Source organism: Triturus cristatus, chromosome 5_2 (assembly GCF_964204655.1).
Source record: "Triturus cristatus chromosome 5_2, aTriCri1.1, whole genome shotgun sequence".
NCBI lineage: Eukaryota > Metazoa > Chordata > Amphibia > Caudata > Salamandridae > Triturus > Triturus cristatus.
In genome coordinates this window covers 535,777,400-535,798,148 of record NC_140588.1, presented here as the reverse complement: position 1 = coordinate 535,798,148, position 20,749 = coordinate 535,777,400, and the positions used below count along the sequence as shown (strand labels likewise).

General features: G+C 43.8%; 1 protein-coding gene across 1 annotated transcript in view; it reads right to left on the bottom strand.

Annotated features, from left to right (window-relative positions):
• Nucleotides 1-17,742: 17,742 nt before the first annotated feature.
• The window catches only part of LOC146823260 (C-C chemokine receptor type 4-like), a 64,311-nt gene continuing 61,304 nt past the window's right edge, over nucleotides 17,743-20,749 (bottom strand). The window contains exon 2 of the mRNA XM_085606635.1: nucleotides 17,743-19,443. Coding sequence (XP_085462761.1) covers nucleotides 18,294-19,388 — 1,095 coding nt within the window. The 5' untranslated portion in view covers nucleotides 19,389-19,443 and the 3' untranslated portion in view covers nucleotides 17,743-18,293. The remainder of the gene's footprint in view (nucleotides 19,444-20,749) is intronic.

Here is a 20,749-nt window from a genome sequence, read left to right as displayed (position 1 = left end):
GCACGCAGCCAATTAACTGCACACTGTTCCTTGGAATGTTCCAAAATGCCCGAAGCTGCCCGGGGGTGGACATTCGGCGAATGCCACCTCCAGGAGCCCTCATTCAGTGCACACTAGCACGGTTTACTTTGGACAATTAAACACTATCACGTCCTTCGTGGCATTCCAGCTGAGAGACGGCAGCTTGAGAAGCATGATACCCTTCGTGGAGGAGGCATTCCAAGGGATGAGAGTATGAGCACATTTGAACTGCTATGAACGTCTGCTGCGAAGCAGCTGTGTAAAAAAGACGATGCAAATTGTGTGTTTACTGGTACCTAGTCCCCCCTCACCCCACCAACCCCTGCTAGCTTAGGCACACACAACACACACACACATAAAAGCACACGAAAAACATATAGCTACATGCTCTAAAATGTATCTCACCACCCTCCTACCTATATACAAAGTTATTGAAGGTCCTTTTTGTGTTACATTTATAAAGGTGTATTAATTATCCCCTATTTTATTTATTTGGCCAATTACTAAATTTGATACGTTCTATTGTTCTCCTTAGTGTTCTTCTATATTAGATCTATCATCATGACGAATATTTTTCAGAATAAAGTATGCAGACAGGTCGAAAAACAGGCAAATGTGTTTGGTTCCTATCAGACATTGTAAGCAGTGTCCCTTTATCAAAGTTTTTGTGTGTGCTTTATTTTATGCGGTGCCTCTGTCCAGTGCTTTAAATGGTCTGGTACTCTCCTGTACTGAGTACCTGCACTTCTTTAATTTTAATGGGAGAATACCCGCACTTCTTAGCACAGCAAAGCCAATAGGTTTTGCCTCTGCTAGACCAATTGGCATTATCAATGTTTTTAAAGATGATGTGTATAACATGACTTAACATGTTGGCCACACCGCAGCACTTTGCTTTTATTTTATTTCAGCCCTGTACTCTAGATAGTGCATGTCCCTGCAGTCTCTTTCGATGACCTCTGTCCACCCCATTTCTGCTCCAATTAATAGTGCATGGCACTGTCCTTATTAGGTCGAGCCTAGCAGCAGCTTGCATGCCCTGCTCGCTCTATGAGACTGCTGTGGTAGAGTATGGGAGAGAAGCTGCGCCCACTCTCTTCCCATATTTTTCACTGGCTTGTGTCATTGTCTTTCGTAAATGCTGCTTTCAGATTAGTTAACAGGCTTGTTAGTCCCTCCTTAGTACAGCCTTGTCTTCATTTGTAACCTCCCAAGGCTACTGGATCCTTTACTTTGGTTGTTACATGTGACTTGTTATTGAGTCTGAAAGCACTATTTACTTTATTGAGTTTCTCTTACTGCAGGCCGGACATGCGCTGCTTAAGCTGAAACCGCTTGTGTTTTTTCAAGCAGCACGGCCGCACCCCATAACCCGGCATTATCTTGGGTCTGTTTAAACCCCCCAAGTAAAATGGATTTAGAAATGATTAGTCATGTGAATTCCCAGTAGCACATAATCGTGTGCTAATGGGCTGAAGCTGACAACAGCACATCTGTGTTACATGTCATCTGCACTAAATCCACCTGAGCGGTTGTTTTCAAAAGCATGTTTTATTACAATACCACCACCGCCAATACCACCAGCCATACCAATGCCAACACCAATTTCACTACCACCAATAAAACCACCACCACCAATAAAACCATCAATACCACCACCACCACCAATACCACCACCACCAATACCACCACCAATACCACCACCACCAATACCACTGCCACCACCACCACCACCAATACCACCATCACTACCAATACCACCACCAATACCACCACCCACCCAATACCACCACCAATCCCAATGCCACCACCACCTATACCACCACCACAAATACCACCACCACAAATACCACCACCACCAATACCACCACTACAAATACCACTAATACCATCACCGCCACTACCAATACCACCAGTACAACTAGTACCACCAGTACAACCACCAATACCACTACCACCAATACCACCACCACACCACCAATACCACCACTACCACCACCTCAAATACCTCCAAAACAACCCTACCAAAACCACCACCACCAATACCACCACCAATACCAGTACCACCACCACCAATACCACCACCACCATCACTATCATCCCCACCAATACCACAACCACCACCAATACCAGAACCACCACCAATAACACCAATACCACCACCACCAATAACAATACCAATACCACCACCACCACAAATGCCACCAATACCACCAACACCACCAATACTACCAATACCACCACCACCAATAGCACCAATACCAATATCACCACCACTAATTCCAATACCACCCCCAGCACCTATACCACCACCACCACAAATACCACCAATATCACCAACACCAACACCACCAATACCACCACCACTACCAATACCACCACCACTAATACCACCAAAACCAGCACTACCACCAGCAGCACCACCACCAATACCACCACCTCAGCACCGCTTGTTTACTAGTAATAGCAGGGGCACTGTACGAGGCCAGAGCTGTAGCCGAGACCATCCCTCCTTCCCTCCATCCTGCCATAAAGCACAGCCAGCTCTGCACCAGGAGGTGAAGCCAGGGCCCTACTACAGCTTGAGTGTTTTTTATTAGGCCAAATATAACAATGACATTATGCAATGCCACACTGCACACTCAAATCATGGAGAGGGTAGGAAATAGCCCCTCCTCCCTCTTGTCCTCCTGTGCCACGACAGTGTAATCACAGAGAGAAAGTTGTTGGAGCGCTTCGTTAATGTTTATAGCTCAGATCATATGCAACTCTCATTTCACACTTTGTGTCTGTGTAATTTACAACACTTACACACCTTCTTCACTGCACTATTTATCACTACTTTGAAGACGCCACAGGCCGGTCTCTTCCTGTGATATTTACAATGTTACAAGCAGTCAAGAAGTCCCTTTATTGCAATGCAAAAGGTCTTGCATTTGCGAGAGTTTAAGCTACTAGTATTGTAAATGACAATGCCTTTTATTTATGTTTTAAAACCCAAAACATAAGTAAAAGGCATTGTAATTTACAATACCAATAGCTCAAACTCGTGTGACTGCGAGACCTAATGCATAGCAAATGCTGCGCCATTTTGGTTTGACGCTCTCTAGTGGTTGGCATTTAGCTTTCCTCACTGTACACAAGCTGAGCATTGCCGCGGTTGCCTGTGCCTGTGCTTCACATATTCAAGCACTCGCCTCCCGATAACTAAATGTTGCGCGGGGAGGCCTTCATAAATATGAATTCACTGAATTGAATACACTTGTAAAGAGTGCATGTTGCCTCTTTTGTTGACCTCTGCCGTTGTTTTCAACTCACGACCACCTCCTCCCTCCTCCTTCACGCTTTCATTTATTTGTATTGCTCGACTGCTCACAAACCTAAACTTTCAGAAATAAAACCTTAATAATAAACATATTGGCGAAACCTAATGCATTTACTAATGCTTGCTCCAATATGATTCACCTCATTATTTCATTGCCCAGGAAAGATGTCAGAGACTCTTGGTAATTATGGATTGAGCTAATACCATGCATCAGTGTATTATTGAGATGTAGTTCCACCTAAACTGTTATTTTAGTGTCCGTTAGTGTAAATAGGCTCTTTCCTTTTTCTTTTGCTTTGTCTTTAATACTGCCTTTCTTCTGATTTACGTCCCCTTGTGTTCTATAGACCTCGATTTAATTTAAAATTTCCCATTCTATTTTCGTCAATCTGGTAATATCCTCTACATTGTGAGACTTTTTAGCAAAGTAATCCATTATTTGAGAGTTTCAATTCATTGTGCCTAATTTGTTTGCGAATGATTTCTTTTTCAGTGTGATTTTGATGACTGTCATCAAAGTTAAAATCAGAGCTACATCTCTTTTCGTTTTCAGTGGGTGGAACCCGATTTTCCCCTTCATTGACGGTAACCCTATTGAGATTTCTTTTGGGTGTTAAGTTATGCTGTTCTTTTTTTTGATTTCATACTATAGCATTATCATCATGTTCTCCCTTCCCCGAACTCCTCTTGCCAAACCCTGTCCAACCAATCCACTAATCATTACGTTTTAAAATCTACGATAAAATAGTAGTAATATGATCGTTTGCTACAGCGTCTTCTTCTGCTTCACTCACGCCTGAAACCGCTTGTGTTTTTTCAAGCAGCACGGCCGCACCCCATAACCCGGCATTATCTTGGGTCTGTTTAAACCCCCCAAGTAAAATGGATTTAGAAATGATTAGTCATGTGAATTCCCAGTAGCACATAATCGTGTGCTAATGGGCTGAAGCTGACAACAGCACATCTGTGTTACATGTCATCTGCACTAAATCCACCTGAGCGGTTGTTTTCAAAAGCATGTTTTATTACAATACCACCACCGCCAATACCACCAGCCATACCAATGCCAACACCAATTTCACTACCACCAATAAAACCACCATCACCAATAAAACCATCAATACCACCACCACCACCAATACCACCACCACCAATACCACCACCAATACCACCACCACCAATACCACTGCCACCACCACCACCACCAATACCACCATCACTACCAATACCACCACCAATACCACCACCCACCCAATACCACCACCAATCCCAATGCCACCACCACCTATACAACCACCACAAATACCACCACCACAAATACCACCACCACCAATGCCACCACTACAAATACCACTAATACCATCACCGCCACTACCAATACCACCAGTACAACTAGTACCACCAGTACAACCACCAATACCACTACCACCAATACCACCACCAATACCACCACTACCACCACCTCAAATACCTCCAAAACAACCCTACCAAAACCACCACCACCAATACCACCACCAATACCAGTACCACCACCACCAATACCACCACCACCATCACTATCATCCCCACCAATACCACAACCACCACCAATACCAGAACCACCACCAATAACACCAATACCACCACCACCAATAACAATACCAATACCACCACCACCACAAATGCCACCAATACCACCAACACCACCAATACTACCAATACCACCACCACCAATAGCACCAATACCAATATCACCACCACTAATTCCAATACCACCCCCAGCACCTATACCACCACCACCACAAATACCACCAATATCACCAACACCAACACCACCAATACCACCACCACTACCAATACCACCACCAATACCACCACCACTAATACCACCAAAACCAGCACTACCACCAGCAGCACCACCACCAATACCACCACCTCAGCACCGCTTGTTTACTAGTAATAGCAGGGGCACTGTACGAGGCCAGAGCTGTAGCCGAGACCATCCCTCCTTCCCTCCATCCTGCCATAAAGCACAGCCAGCTCTGCACCAGGAGGTGAAGCCAGGGCCCTACTACAGCTTGAGTGTTTTTTATTAGGCCAAATATAACAATGACATTATGCAATGCCACACTGCACACTCAAATCATGGAGAGGGTAGGAAATAGCCCCTCCTCCCTCTCGTCCTCCTGTGCCACGACAGTGTAATCACAGAGAGAAAGTTGTTGGAGCGCTTCGTTAATGTTTATAGCTCAGATCATATGCAACTCTCATTTCACACTTTGTGTCTGTGTAATTTACAACACTTACACACCTTCTTCACTGCACTATTTATCACTACTTTGAAGACGCCACAGGCCGGTCTCTTCCTGTGATATTTACAATGTTACAAGCAGTCAAGAAGTCCCTTTATTGCAATGCAAAAGGTCTTGCATTTGCGAGAGTTTAAGCTACTAGTATTGTAAATGACAATGCCTTTTATTTATGTTTTAAAACCCAAAACATAAGTAAAAGGCATTGTAATTTACAATACCAATAGCTCAAACTCGTGTGACTGCGAGACCTAATGCATAGCAAATGCTGCGCCATTTTGGTTTGACGCTCTCTAGTGGTTGGCATTTAGCTTTCCTCACTGTACACAAGCTGAGCATTGCCGCGGTTGCCTGTGCCTGTGCTTCACATATTCAAGCACTCGCCTCCCGATAACTAAATGTTGCGCGGGGAGGCCTTCATAAATATGAATTCACTGAATTGAATACACTTGTAAAGAGTGCATGTTGCCTCTTTTGTTGACCTCTGCCGTTGTTTTCAACTCACGACCACCTCCTCCCTCCTCCTTCACGCTTTCATTTATTTGTATTGCTCGACTGCTCACAAACCTAAACTTTCAGAAATAAAACCTTAATAATAAACATATTGGCGAAACCTAATGCATTTACCAATGCTTGCTCCAATATGATTCACCTCATTATTTCATTGCCCAGGAAAGATGTCAGAGACTCTTGGTAATTATGGATTGAGCTAATACCATGCATCAGTGTATTATTGAGATGTAGTTCCACCTAAACTGTTATTTTAGTGTCCGTTAGTGTAAATAGGCTCTTTCCTTTTTCTTTTGCTTTGTCTTTAATACTGCCTTTCTTCTGATTTACGTCCCCTTGTGTTCTATAGACCTCGATTTAATTTAAAATTTCCCATTCTATTTTCGTCAATCTGGTAATATCCTCTACATTGTGAGACTTTTTAGCAAAGTAATCCATTATTTGAGAGTTTCAATTCATTGTGCCTAATTTGTTTGCGAATGATTTCTTTTTCAGTGTGATTTTGATGACTGTCATCAAAGTTAAAATCAGAGCTACATCTCTTTTCGTTTTCAGTGGGTGGAACCCGATTTTCCCCTTCATTGACGGTAGCCCTATTGAGATTTCTTTTGGGTGTTAAGTTATGCTGTTCTTTTTTTTGATTTCATACTATAGCATTATCATCATGTTCTCCCTTCCCCGAACTCCTCTTGCCAAACCCTGTCCAACCAATCCACTAATCATTACGTTTTAAAATCTACGATAAAATAGTAGTAATATGATCGTTTGCTACAGCGTCTTCTTCTGCTTCACTCACGCCTTTCTACAGGATTCATCCTGTTCTGGCCGTTTCTAGCAGTTGCTTCAGCTCAGTTCAAATTCAATTCTGCCATGTCCCAAATCCCAATTTGGACACAGGATGCAGGATACCAAGGAAGGCAGTTCAGTGAATCAGGGGAAGTGAGCAGTCAGAAGGAGCTAGGACCCTTGGCCGACACCTTCAGCCACTGTCAAGTCCACCCCCTCGGCTCCCCCCTGATTAATGGCACTGGTTACATTGAAATATCAGCAGTAACGTCGCAACGTAGTCACAAAGAGCCCCCGTCCGAACCCGCACGCCCTCGCCCACTGCAAAATCCTTGTGTTCCTCAACAGTGGCATAATGACATTTGAGGGGGGCCCTGGCAAAGTACATGGAGTGGGCTGCAGGGGGCCTATGTTATGCCACAGTTCTCTGACTGGCGTCCAGAATCTATCTGCCCATAGCCAACACTCTGTATAATACAAATCTTGTCAAAAGCCCCCACCTCTAGACCTACCTGGAGGAAGCAATGGTGATCAGAAGTCAGGGCAGTGAAAGAATGCAAACGTAGAAGCATCAGGGCGAGGGTCAAGTAGGAGCATGAGCAAGTCTCTCGCCATTTTGGCTACTCAAGAGTGTTTCCAATGCATCTGAGAGACGCACAACATAATCGCTTTCGTGATCTCCCTTCTGAAGGACAGAGTTCAGTATGACTTTCATAGGATGAAATAAAATTATCATGACGGCACAATGCATAGTTAGTTAGCTGATGCACAGAAAAATACTGCTAGGATATATAATAGATGCAAAATTGAACAAAACGGACATGCTTCCATATTTAAGTATACCTCTTTGGTTGTTCGCCTCCTTTACAGGAGTGAGTGCAGATGCAGGTCCTACAGAGGAGCAGTGTGATAAATCATCTCATAGGAAGTCACCTTTTTGGGTGGCAGAGGCTTTTGTGAGATCTTGAAATAACATTGCCCAGGATTTGTGTTTAAGCAAAATAAAACATACTGCAACACAAAATAAAATCACTTTAAATCCTCAGCATCAAACGTATCTATATTTCTACATTAACATAATACCAATCTTAATAGTACTTTGTTCTAGATGAGATGGATTTTGTTCCAGTATCTGGGATTAATGAAATGTAACAATAAGATGCACGAACAGACTACCAAAGAGACATCAGGGAATTTCAAAGCTTAAAGCCGATCACAGATCACAGTTGTTCAGCAGTGCACAATTCAAGATGGGTAGTAACCTTAGTAGGAAACTGTCGGCAGAAATAGAACAGAACCTTAGAGCCATATTTATGGCCAAGTCACACAGTACAGCGCAGCAAGTCACCTTGCTGCGCTGCCCTGTGTGATAGGGAAAGGGCGGGAATGCGCCATATTTAAGGCAATACAATGCATTCCTGTCCTTTCCCATGCGCTCTGACCCTTTTGGCTGCCTAGCACTAACCACAGGCATCTATGCACCATTGTGGAAGGGTGCCTGTGTTGTAAGGAGGTGGCCCTTTCTGCCCAAAAACAATCCCCTGAGGCATATTCCTCTTTTTATGAGAGCTGCAGAATGCAGCATACATAGAAAGAGGAAAAACAAGGAGAAATAAACATATTTCTTCTTATTACACCTCACCTAGGAAGGCTTAACATTTTAGTGTCTTCCCAGGTATACTAGTCGTAATAATTCTGGGAATGCACCAAAATCCATTGATGGCTGTGTGGGAGCACACACACTCCACCCATGGAATGCCTTCCCAGGGCAGAGGAACACAAGGTAGCAACTTGTGACTTGCGTTCCTCCATATTTGCTAAGCCGTGCAGAGCCATGTAAAGTGGTTTAGTGCAGCTTAGTAAATCTCACTGAAGCCCTTGTGGAGCCTTACGTGACACAATGGCAACGCAAGGGCTTCCTATATCTGGGCCTAAATGTCCCTCTTGAGTAAGATGCAACTACTTAAAATGTCTTTCACAAAGTTGAGGGTGTGTGGCTTCAACACAAAAATGTACATATCCACTTTTGCTACTCTAATAAAGCTTTGATATTCTTTCATAAAGGTGCAATTCCACAAGTTTTTAATAGGTGTATCTCACAAATCAAATGCAAAAATGTGTAAATTCTTACACAGAGCTTTAGTTCCACTAGTCATTACTAGGTGTCCCTAACAAGTTAAAATGCAAAAACATTGATTAGCTTTGGCGAAGGTGCAATTCTACAAGTCGTTACTAGATGTCCCTCACTAATCAAATCCAAAATACTTGAAATTCTTACTTTACACTGCAGTTCTACTAGTTTTTACTAGGTTTCCCTCTAGTCAAATGCAAATGCAATGATTTTCTTTCGTGAGGGTGTAGTTCCACAAGTGGTTACTAGGTATCCCTCACGAGTCAAAAGCAAAAGCATTGATATTCCGATATCAAACATGCAGTTCCACTAGTTGCCACTAGGTGTCCCTTAAAAGCAGAATGGAAATGCTTTGCAATCCTTTCAAGAAGCATTATCTCCACAATTTGCTACTAGATGTCCCCTCCTAGTCAAATGCAAGGTATTCTAATATTTTCATAAAACTGCAGTTCCACTTGTTATCAGAGGTCCAACTCAAGTCAGAAGTAACTGCTTCAAATGGCTTACACCGAGCTGAAGGGGCATGGCTTTAGTATATAAATTTGGATACACACTTATTTCAACTTTATCCAATTGTACGTTTTTTTTCCATAGGATTCATTATTTGCCATACCTCGCTAATAATTAATATAAATTACAGATTTCAATATATTTCTTTTTTTTAAGTTTGTGATCATGCCATACTATTAATCGGAACATTTATTCTTTGGCAAGTAGAGCACAATGTTTTTGTTTATATTGATTATTTATTGTTTGGAGACAATAATGTCTCATGTACTCCACACTCCATGACAGGTTGTGATTATGTTTTTGCTCTTCCTCTAGTAGCAAGTGGTGTTAGTGAAGCCTTGTGAGGTTTCCCTCTATTGGTGAGTAGTGTTAATGCAGCCTTATTGATACTCCCAATAGGGGCAAGTGTCAGCTCTCTCTTGGAGAGATTGGCCTGCACCAAGCTGAGGGGGTGTGGCTTTTAGTACATACATTTGCATACACATATTTGCTATTTTCACAAGTTATGCTTGTTTTCCATAGGATTAATTATTTGCCAAAGCTGTTTCATAATAATGAATCCAAATGAGAGATTTCAGTATATTTCTTGATTTTATTTTTTAAGTTTGTGATCATATTGTACTATTTATAGGAACTTGAATTCACTTGTAAGTACAACACAGTTTATTAGTTGAGGGGAACAGCCATTACAACGTGGTTTTTACCACGCAGTGCAGTGACATCGCATGCGTTACAACGCATGCGATGTTACAACGCTATGCCATTACAACGCAAGTCTTTACATCGACTTGCGCTAGATGGCGTGCTAACATTACAAATAGTGTAGTTTACTATCCCAACACCTTCCCTACTGTTAAGTGGACTGGAGTTGGAATAGTAAATTACACTTTTTTAATGTTAGCACGCCATCTAGCGCAAGTCGATGTAAAGACTTGCGTTGTAATGGCATAGCGTTGTAACATCGCATGCGTTGTAACGCATGCGATGTAACTGCACGCTTTGTAAAAACCCGCGTTGTAATGTCATACATCCATTAGTTGACTTTGGTTGTTTATGTTAGCAAAACCTTGTGTTCCACTAAGCCATTATTTAGTACAGTTTCTCTGGGGGCGAGCGTTTAAGTCCATTTGTGTACTGCAGCCTTGTGAAAAATTACCTGTACCAAGCTGAGGGTGTGTGGCTTTAGTATTTACATTTACATACTCACCTTTGCCATTGTAACCAGTTTTGCTTGCCTTTCATAGGATTAATTATTTGCGTGTGGGGGGCATGGCTTCAACCTAAAACTGTGCATATGTGCTCTAGCTACTCTAGGACTTGTGCTAATTTTCAATAGGATAAATAAATATACCAAAGCTGGTTTAAAGAAAGGAATGAATATCGTGATTTACAATAAATGTCTTGAGAGTTATGAGAATAGTTGCAGGAACCTTACTATTGTTAGAAATGGGGGTCTGTAGTTGGCAGAGGTAGGTACCTTTGACCAAATAGGGACCCATGCTTCTTGTCAGGGTAAGGGGGAAACACACTGTAGATAACCCCTGCTCACCCCCTTGGTAGCTTGGCACGAGCAGACAGGCTTATCTCCAAGGTAATGTGTAAAGTAGTTGTACCAACACTCACAGTAACACAGTGAAACACCACAAATGAACACCACACAGGTTATTATAAAAATAAAGTTATCTTTGTCTAAATTAGGCAAGACCAAAACGACAAAACTCCACATACACAATTAATTCTCTTCTTGGAAAGCTTCTTTGGAAAGTTTCTTACTAATCAATATGTTATCATCAACACACGCACAGATTTGGTAGGTTATGTAGGCCTCCTGGAAAATGCAACACAGTCACAGATGTATTTTTCTTTTGGCAGATCTGTGTTGGTTTTGAAAACGTTTCGTCCCCAGTGCCTGGCACTTGTTACCGGTGCGCGCTGCCACTCGTGGCTTTTAGACCGCTGTACCTTTTAATCGGCTGACTCCGTGGTCAGCGCTGCCACACTATGCCCCCAAATGCCTTGAAGTGAGGGAAATTTCTTATTTTCCACATGCCCTGGTACCGCAACTCTCCAGTGTGCCGGTATGGGCTAAAATCAGGGCAAAAGTTACTAATGGTTCCCCACCACATAGGTAAATGCTGGAATAGGCCCCCACAGGCCCCGGCAATTAGGTTAATGGGCTCTCAACAGCCCGGCCACACGATCAGCTGCCACCCCTGTCTGAGGCTCGGATCGCACTCACACTGTCCCCGCCGGCCCGCCAACCAGACTCCAGGTCCGGGCAGCCCCGCTGACTCCCAATCCACTCATGGTATTACAGTTAGTAGCAGTGCGGAGCGGAGTGTTACCTGGGGAACTGGTCTTGAGCAGCGGACCGCGCCTCAGGTGATATCTGGGATGGGAACCTCCTTCTTCGAGGGCGCTTCACGGGGGAGGAACTGGACCGCCTTCCCGCACTTGAACACGGCTTCCCTTCGGCTCCAGTTGACGTCCTGCTGGGCGACTCCCTCTGCGACGTCCGCACGTCTCAGGTGAATCCCGGTTGCCAGGCAATGGCTCGCAGCCGGGAAACTCAGCACAGCTTTCTTTTCTTTGTGATTACGAACTCGGGCAAGCGGCGGTGACGGGACGCACTGTATCTTGACCGGTCCCACTTTTTCCCAAAGCTCCCCGCAGACACACGCTGGGCGCTGGAACACGCCCTCGGCGATGTAGAGGCGCTCTCACCAGTAGAGCGCTTCTCAGGAGTACGGGCTTCACGGGGAATACATGCTGGGTGCAGTTACACAAGCACAGCGCTTAAAGGGAGGTTTGGAAACTTTTATATCCCTGAGTGTTGCCAACAGGAGGCCAGCTCGTCTCAGGCCCTTAGAGACTTGTTTCCTTCAGGACACAGCACACAGCAAAGTCCTTATCAAGCAGGGGAACACAGCACGCAACAAAGTCCCCTGCCCTCTCCTCAGTTAAATCAGCAAACTGCAGGCCAGCCCAAGGGCACACAGCAAGGGCAGTACTTCTCCTCAGTTTCTCCAGCTGTTCCTCTTTGGCAGAGGTTCCTCTTGATCGCGAAGTAGTCTAAATTTCATGGGTTTCAGCTCTTACTTTTATACCCCAAAAGTCTTTGTTCTCTATGTGTTATATGTCCTGGATCCAGTTCAAACTAGTTCTGGGTGCACTCTGCCAGTGCACAACTTCTTCCTTTGTGATTGTGGGCCAGGGTCTTCAGACGCACCGCAGGAGCTGGAACCAGCATTGTGGAAAGCAGGCACAGCCCTATTCAGGCGCAGGTGCTACTCCTCCGACCACTACAAATGCAGAAGCCTTGTGAGGTTTCCCTCTATTGGTGAGTAGTGTTAATGCAGCCTTATTGATACTCCCAATAGGGGCAAGTGTCAGCTCTCTCTTGGAGAGATTGGCCTGCACCAAGCTGAGGGGGTGTGGCTTTTAGTACATACATTTGCATACACATATTTTCGATTTTCACAAGTTATGCTTGTTTTCCATAGGATTAATTATTTGCCAAAGCTGTTTCATAATAATGAATCCAAATGAGAGATTTCAGTATATTTCTTGATTTTATTTTTTAAGTTTGTGATCATATTGTACTATTTATAGGAACTTGAATTCACTTGTAAGTACAACACAGTTTATTAGTTGAGGGGAACAGCCATTACAACGTGGTTTTTACCACGCAGTGCAGTTACATCGCATGCGTTACAACGCATGCGATGTTACAACGCTATGCCATTACAACGCAAGTCTTTACATCGACTTGCGCTAGATGGAGTGCTAACATTACAAATAGTGTAGTTTACTATCCCAACACCTTCCCTACTGTTAAGTGGACTGGAGTTGGAATGGTAAATTACACTTTTTTAATGTTAGCACGCCATCTAGCGCAAGTCGATGTAAAGACTTGCGTTGTAATGGCATAGCGTTGTAACATCGCATGCGTTGTAACGCATGCGATGTAACTGCACGCTTTGTAAAAACCCGCGTTGTAATGTCATACATCCATTAGTTGACTTTGGTTGTTTATGTTAGCAAAACCTTGTGTTCCACTAAGCCATTATTTAGTACAGTTTCTCTGGGGGCGAGCGTTTAAGTCCATTTGTGTACTGCAGCCTTGTGAAAAGTTACCTGTACCAAGCTGAGGGTGTGTGGCTTTAGTATTTACATTTACATACTCACCTTTGCCATTGTAACCAGTTTTGCTTGCCTTTCATAGGATTCATTATTTGCGTGTGGGGGGCATGGCTTCAACCTAAAACTGTGCATATGTGCTCTAGCTACTCTAGGACTTGTGCTAATTTTCAATAGGATAAATAAATATTCCAAAGCTGGTTTAAAGAAAGGAATGAATATCGTGATTTACAATAAATGTCTTGAGAGTTATGAGAATAGTTGCAGGAACCTTACTATTGTTAGAAATGGGGGTCTGTAGTTGGCAGAGGTAGGTACCTTTGACCAAATAGGGACCCATGCTTCTTGTCAGGGTAAGGGGGAAACACACTGTAGATAACCCCTGCTCACCCCCTTGGTAGCTTGGCACGAGCAGACAGGCTTATCTCCAAGGCAATGTGTAAAGTAGTTGTACCAACACTTACAGTAACACAGTGAAACACCACAAATGAACACCACACAGGTTATTATAAAAATAAAGTTATCTTTGTCTAAATTAGGCAAGACCAAAACGACAAAACTCCACATACACAATTAATTCTCTTCTTGGAAAGCTTCTTTGGAAAGTTTCTTACTAATCAATATGTTATTATCAACACACGCACAGATTTGGTAGGTTATGTAGGCCTCCTGGAAAATGCAACACAGTCACAGATGTATTTTTCTTTTGGCAGATCTGTGTTGGTTTTGAAAACGTTTCGTCCCCAGTGCCTGGCACTTGTTACCGGTGCGCGCTGCCACTCGTGGCTTTTAGACCGCTGTACCTTTTAATCGGCTGACTCCGTGGTCAGCGCTGCCACACTATGCCCCCAAATGCCTTGAAGTGAGGGAAATTGCTTATTTTCCACATGCCCTGGTACCGCAACTCTCCACTGTGCCGGTATGGGCTAAAATCAGGGCAAAAGTTACTAATGGTTCCCCACCACATAGGTAAATGCTGGAATAGGCCCCCACAGGCCCCGGCAATTAGGTTAATGGGCTCTCAACAGCCCGGCCACACGATCAGCTGCCACCCCTGTCTGAGGCTCGGATCGCACTCACACTGTCCCCGCCGGCCCGCCAACCAGACTCCAGGTCCGGGCAGCCCCGCTGACTCCCAATCCACTCATGGTATTACAGTTAGTAGCAGTGCGGAGCGGAGTGTTACCTGGGGAACTGGTCTTGAGCAGCGGACCGCGCCTCAGGTGATATCTGGGATGGGAACCTCCTTCTTCGAGGGCGCTTCACGGGGAGGAACTGGACCGCCTTCCCGCACTTGAACACGGCTTCCCTTCGGCTCCAGTTGACGTCCTGCTGGGCGACTCCCTCTGCGACGTCCGCACGTCTCAGGTGAATCCCGGTTGCCAGGCAACGGCTCGCAGCCGGGGAACTCAGCACAGCTTTCTTTTCTTTGTGATTACGAACTCGGGCAAGCGGCGGTGACGGGACGCACTGTATCTTGACCGGTCCCACTTTTTCCCAAAGCTCCCCGCAGACACACGCTGGGCGCTGGAACACGCCCTCGGCGACGTAGAGGCGCTCTCACCAGTAGAGCGCTTCTCAGGAGTACGGGCTTCACGGGGAATACATGCTGGGTGCAGTTACACAAGCACAGCGCTTAAAGGGAGGTTTGGAAACTTTTATATCCCTGAGTGTTGCCAACAGGAGGCCAGCTCGTCTCAGGCCCTTAGAGACTTGTTTCCTTCATGACACAGCACACAGCAAAGTCCTTATCAAGCAGGGGAACACAGCACGCAACAAAGTCCCCTGCCCTCTCCTCAGTTAAATCAGCAAACTGCAGGCCAGCCCCAGGGCACACAGCAAGGGCAGTACTTCTCCTCAGTTTCTCCAGCTGTTCCTCTTTGGCAGAGGTTCCTCTTGATCACGAAGTAGTCTAAATTTCATGGGTTTCAGCTCTTACTTTTATACCCCAAAAGTCTTTGTTCTCTATGTGTTATATGTCCTGGATCCAGTTCAAACTAGTTCTGGGTGCACTCTGCCAGTGCACAACTTCTTCCTTTGTGATTGTGGGCCAGGGTCTTCAGACGCACCGCAGGAGCTGGAACCAGCATTGTGGAAAGCAGGCACAGCCCTATTCAGGCGCAGGTGCTACTCCTCCGACCACTCCAAATGCAGATCGGCCTATTCAGCCTAGTGCTGACTCACCCAGACTCCTGGAGCCACCCCAGCCCCTGTCACTCTCAAGCCAGACAGTCAATCCACAAACAGGCAGAGGCACACAGAAAGGTTGACCAAGAAAATAGCCACTTTCTAAAAGTGCTATTTTCAAACATAGAATTTAAAAACCATCTTTACTAAAAGATGTGTTTTTAAATTCTGAGTTCAGAGATACCAGACTCCAATTTTCTATCTCACTCCTATGGGAAGGTATGCAGGTAAACATGTTACACAGCATTCCCCATTCTGTCCAATGGGCAAGATAGCATTTCAATAGTGAAAAACGAAATTGGCAGTTTTTCACTATCAGGACACTGGTACACACACCAGTACATGTCCTACCTTTTACATCCACTGCACCCTGCCCAGGGGGGCACCTTGGGCCTACCATAGGGGTGTCCTATGTGTAAGAGAAGGGAAGGGTAAGGCCTGTTAAGTGGTTACACTGGCCAGGTCAAAATGGCAGTTGACAAACTGCGCACAGGCACTGCGGTGGCAGACTTGAGACATCTTTTCAGGCTACTTATGTGGGTGGCACAATCAGTGCTGCAAGCCCACAAGAAGCATTTGAGTTACCAGACTTGGCACACTCGGTGCACTTTACTAGGGACCTACTGGTAAGACAAATATGCCAATCATGGATAACGAATCACAATAACAATTTACACAGAGAGCATATGCACTTTTGCACTGATCAGCAGTGGTAAAATGCCCAGAGTTCTATAGCCAACAACCACAGGTCAGGAAAAACAAAGGAGGAAGAAGCAAAAAGTTTAGGGATAACCCTGCAAAAAGGGACATCTCCAACAACTATATATAGGGACTATCAGTCAAAGGAAAGTGTCCAACAATTTCTATTTTTTTAAGTGTATGTGCACATGTGCAAGTGAAAATATGCAGTCACTCAATACTGAAAACATCCGATGGATGAAGTGGTTGGTCTGTGGATCTATACATTTTGCTTGGGTGGGAGGGAGTATAGTTTAGTGACATGTCAACAGATCAATGGTGAAAGAACATTGATTCGGGGGCCCTATATATGTATGTATTTTCCGTATGATACTGTGTTTGGAAAACATGAGGCTGGCAAGACATCTAAAGCTGTCTTTTAAGAGACCTAAAAAAGAAAGGGCGTTGGCCACACCCAAAGTCAACCTTCACTAGGGTTGAGCATGAGACACCACATAAAGTGATGCCTGAATGCATTGAGAAGTCACAAAAGTGGCTGATTCTATGACTCAAACCCCTCACGTCCCTCCTATAATCCTTTTTTTGTGTGGCTCATTTCCCCAAAGTTGTAATGGAACGAGTGGAAGGAGGTCACTTTGGTGGATTCTGAAAGGACTGATGGCTACAGTCCATCAAACCATTCTCTCTTGCCTCCTTCTATCACATCTGAGTGCTCCTACTAACTCACGCACATTATAAGCAGAATCTGCGCTAGACCTCATGATACCCCCACCCCACCACAAATGAAGGATGGTGATGAAGGAAAATTACAGTGTTTCATTATAGCTATGATGAGCAAACGTTTCAGGTAAACTTTGATAATCAGGCCTCATTAGGGCCAGAAGATTGGGAGGAACATGCTGATAAGTAGTTCATGTGGAGATAACCATGGAATAAAGTTGAAATGTCTGCTTTATTTTGTTGTTTTTTTTAGAATAGCAGTGAACAGATATTTGATGAAGTAGATAAATTCTGTCTGTCTTTTATATTGATATTTTACCAGATTCTTGATTCCCATAATTTGCTTGCAAACACCAAAATAAACTGATTAGCTGTCACACGTTCCTTTACATTCCTGTGAAAAAAGGTTTATTAAAAAACACAGCTTTTGTTTTTCCATTTTATTTAAATGTCATTTTTTAAACAGGTCTTCATAAAAACGTAGTATAATGAAAAGAACTTGCTCTGCAATTCAGCACAGACCAACCAATGACATTTGTACTGACTACTACTGCAAAAAAAAACACAGCAACTTTGTGGTACAATTTTTTTCACTTGTTGGTCGGTAATAATGTAGCTTTCGCAATTTTCTAACAAGACAAATGCTAGCAGAAAAGTGCACTGCCTTGGTGCAAAGTTACACAATATGTTTCCTACATGATATAAAAAAAAGTCTGGCAAGCAAAACATCCAGGTTTTTTAAATAAACATTGTGTTGCTTTATATGTTCTCACATCTGCTGACATAAAAGGCTTAGTATGAGGGAAGCATTGCCAAAAGTACTGGAACCATGTATGTAATTGAAGAGGAATGCAAACGTAGACACGTGCACCGCCTAAGTAGCGCTTTTAAATTGAGTACTGCTGCATTACACTGTGTTTCATACACAGAAGCTTGTGTGGCAGCTCATCAAAGTCCTGCTTGGTATCGCGTTCCCTCATAGGGCTGTAGATATTCGGGGTCGGTTGTTCCCTCCTGAAGAATCCTTTGAGGAGGGTGCACTGCTGTTGCTGAAGATCCGGGGTCTGACAGTGGGGCCCAGAGCCACCGGCCACCTTAAGCAAGGACACCTCAGATGCTTCCTGACGTTTGTCCCAAGAAACATGTACAACATGGGATTAAGACAACAGTGAAAAAAAGCCAAGTTTCGGGTAATGTACAAGCAATAGTTCAGTATTTCCTGTGCCTTACATGTGCTCAAATCGAGCAATCCATAATCCTGCAACGCTTTAAGGAATATGGTTATGTTCAGGGGTGTCCAGCAAAGAAAGAAAGCCAGTATAATACTAAATATCATTTTCAGAGCCCTGTGCCTCCTCTGTGTCCTGCACCCGGCTAGGGTTTTGACAATACTACAATAACAGAACAGGATGACCACAAGAGGCACAAGAAAAAATAGCACAGTTTGTTGGAGGAATAGAAGAAATTCCCAAACATACCTGTTTTGGCCATGATAACCAACATATTCACAGCTAATACCGCCCTCTTCATCTGTTTTGGTTTCAGTGAATAGGAATTCAGGGATGGTAAGCATCACACTTATGCTCCAGATAACAACACCTGCAAGTACAGCACAACGAGTATTGCGGGTAGCGGTGACTGCATGAACCACTGCCAAGTACCTGTCTACTGCTATGCAGGTGAGAAATATGATGCTACTGTAAAAGCCAATGAAGAAGGTGCTGCTCACTATCTTGCAGGCAGTGTCACCAAAGATCCACATAGAGGAGTGGTACACCCCCCAGAAAGGCAGCGATGTGGCAAAAACCAAATCCGAGGTGGCCATGTTGCACATAAAAATAGTTGTGATGTTTTTCCAGTCCTCGTGTTTTAGCAATACATACAAGACCAATCCATTTCCAATCATACTGAGGGCAAATAGTAGGTAATAAAAGAATGGTACCAGCACTTCTCCTAACCTAATCACGTTCTCATTCGTGCACATTGTTACAAGGGGGCCGTAGTCCAGTGTGCCGTCATAGTCATAGAAGGTACTCGCTGGCAGGAAGCTGTTCTCAGTCGGGGCGACCATCCTGATGTTGTTATGCTGTAGAGTTCCTTGCCCCTCTTTTGATTGTTAGTCTTTCCTTTAAATGCAAAAACACGAAGGAGAATGTGTTACTGCTTGTATGCACTGGTTTCTGCTACTGTGGGTGTAACGCCTTTTTGGAAATCTTTTGCTAGTGTGTATTTTTTATAGTATTATGCATTGCTTGATTCATTTTTTTTAAACATTTTGTATATCTTATGTTCCTTTTTTGTATTTTCGAACCAGTACAAACGTAAAACAGAACATGTATGACACTAATGACATTTAGGGTGTAAGGGAGGCTTGTACTCATCTTAATATTGATGGGTTATTGTAGCCTCACGGGTGGTGTTTGTTGATGTGTCAAATGCCTAGTTGGGAATGGGCGTTTAAGATGTTTTTGAATTGGCAGACATTCATGTGGATATTCCCACTGGAGTCAAGGGGCTGATTTAAGGTTCTGCAGGTGCAACGCCTGCCCGTCAGGGCAACTGAGGCCCTGGTCTCTGCTACCCTTGTGGCAGACCATCTCCCACATTTCTGGTGTGGCAAATGCACTGACAGCATTGGGGTAGCTGAAAATATAGTCGAAAATAACCTTACATTAAATGATATATGTGACCGGACATTAACATAGAAAATGCATAACAAAGTGAACTGTGCAAAATGTGCCTTTCTTAAATGTGCTAATAATCACCATGCAACATAATGTTTTGCAGAAAGCTCTCATTTCTACTGACCTTTCACGACTAGGCCTTATTTTCTTTTGTATTTTCTTTCCTTTTCCTTTAAATAAAATGAATGCTTTTTGAAAATGCCAATTTAGTGCTAGTATTTGACTGCAGAACTCATCATTGCTTTGAAATGTGCTGTATTAAAGAAAATGTATTTCCTTCTTCCTCACACCATATTATTTCATCGGTTTGGCAAATGCATTTGCTGTGTGCTTATAGTTCTCATGATTTGACCATGATATTTAATAGGCTAGTCTATTGAAAACACAATGGAACACTGAACAACTAACAGAGTAGGCTTGCAAAGGTTCTTGTCAGAACCTTCTCTATTATAGCAACTGTATAAAAGGTTAGATAACTACAGATAACACCATGTCAACTCAACCATTTATCGTGGGCATCGAGAGGAAAGATGACAGACTATCCGAAGATTCTTCACCATTGGCTGACGATGGACCATTACCAGATCCATATTAAGGAACCCGAGGGCCCAGAGGGAAGCGGCAGGATTTGACATACTACTATACAATAGGTTTGCATCATTGAGCAGGCTAGATGAGAACGATTGACTGTTGCCACCCCAATTGGACCCTATTAATTCTAGGCATCAGACCCCCCAGGGAAACTTGG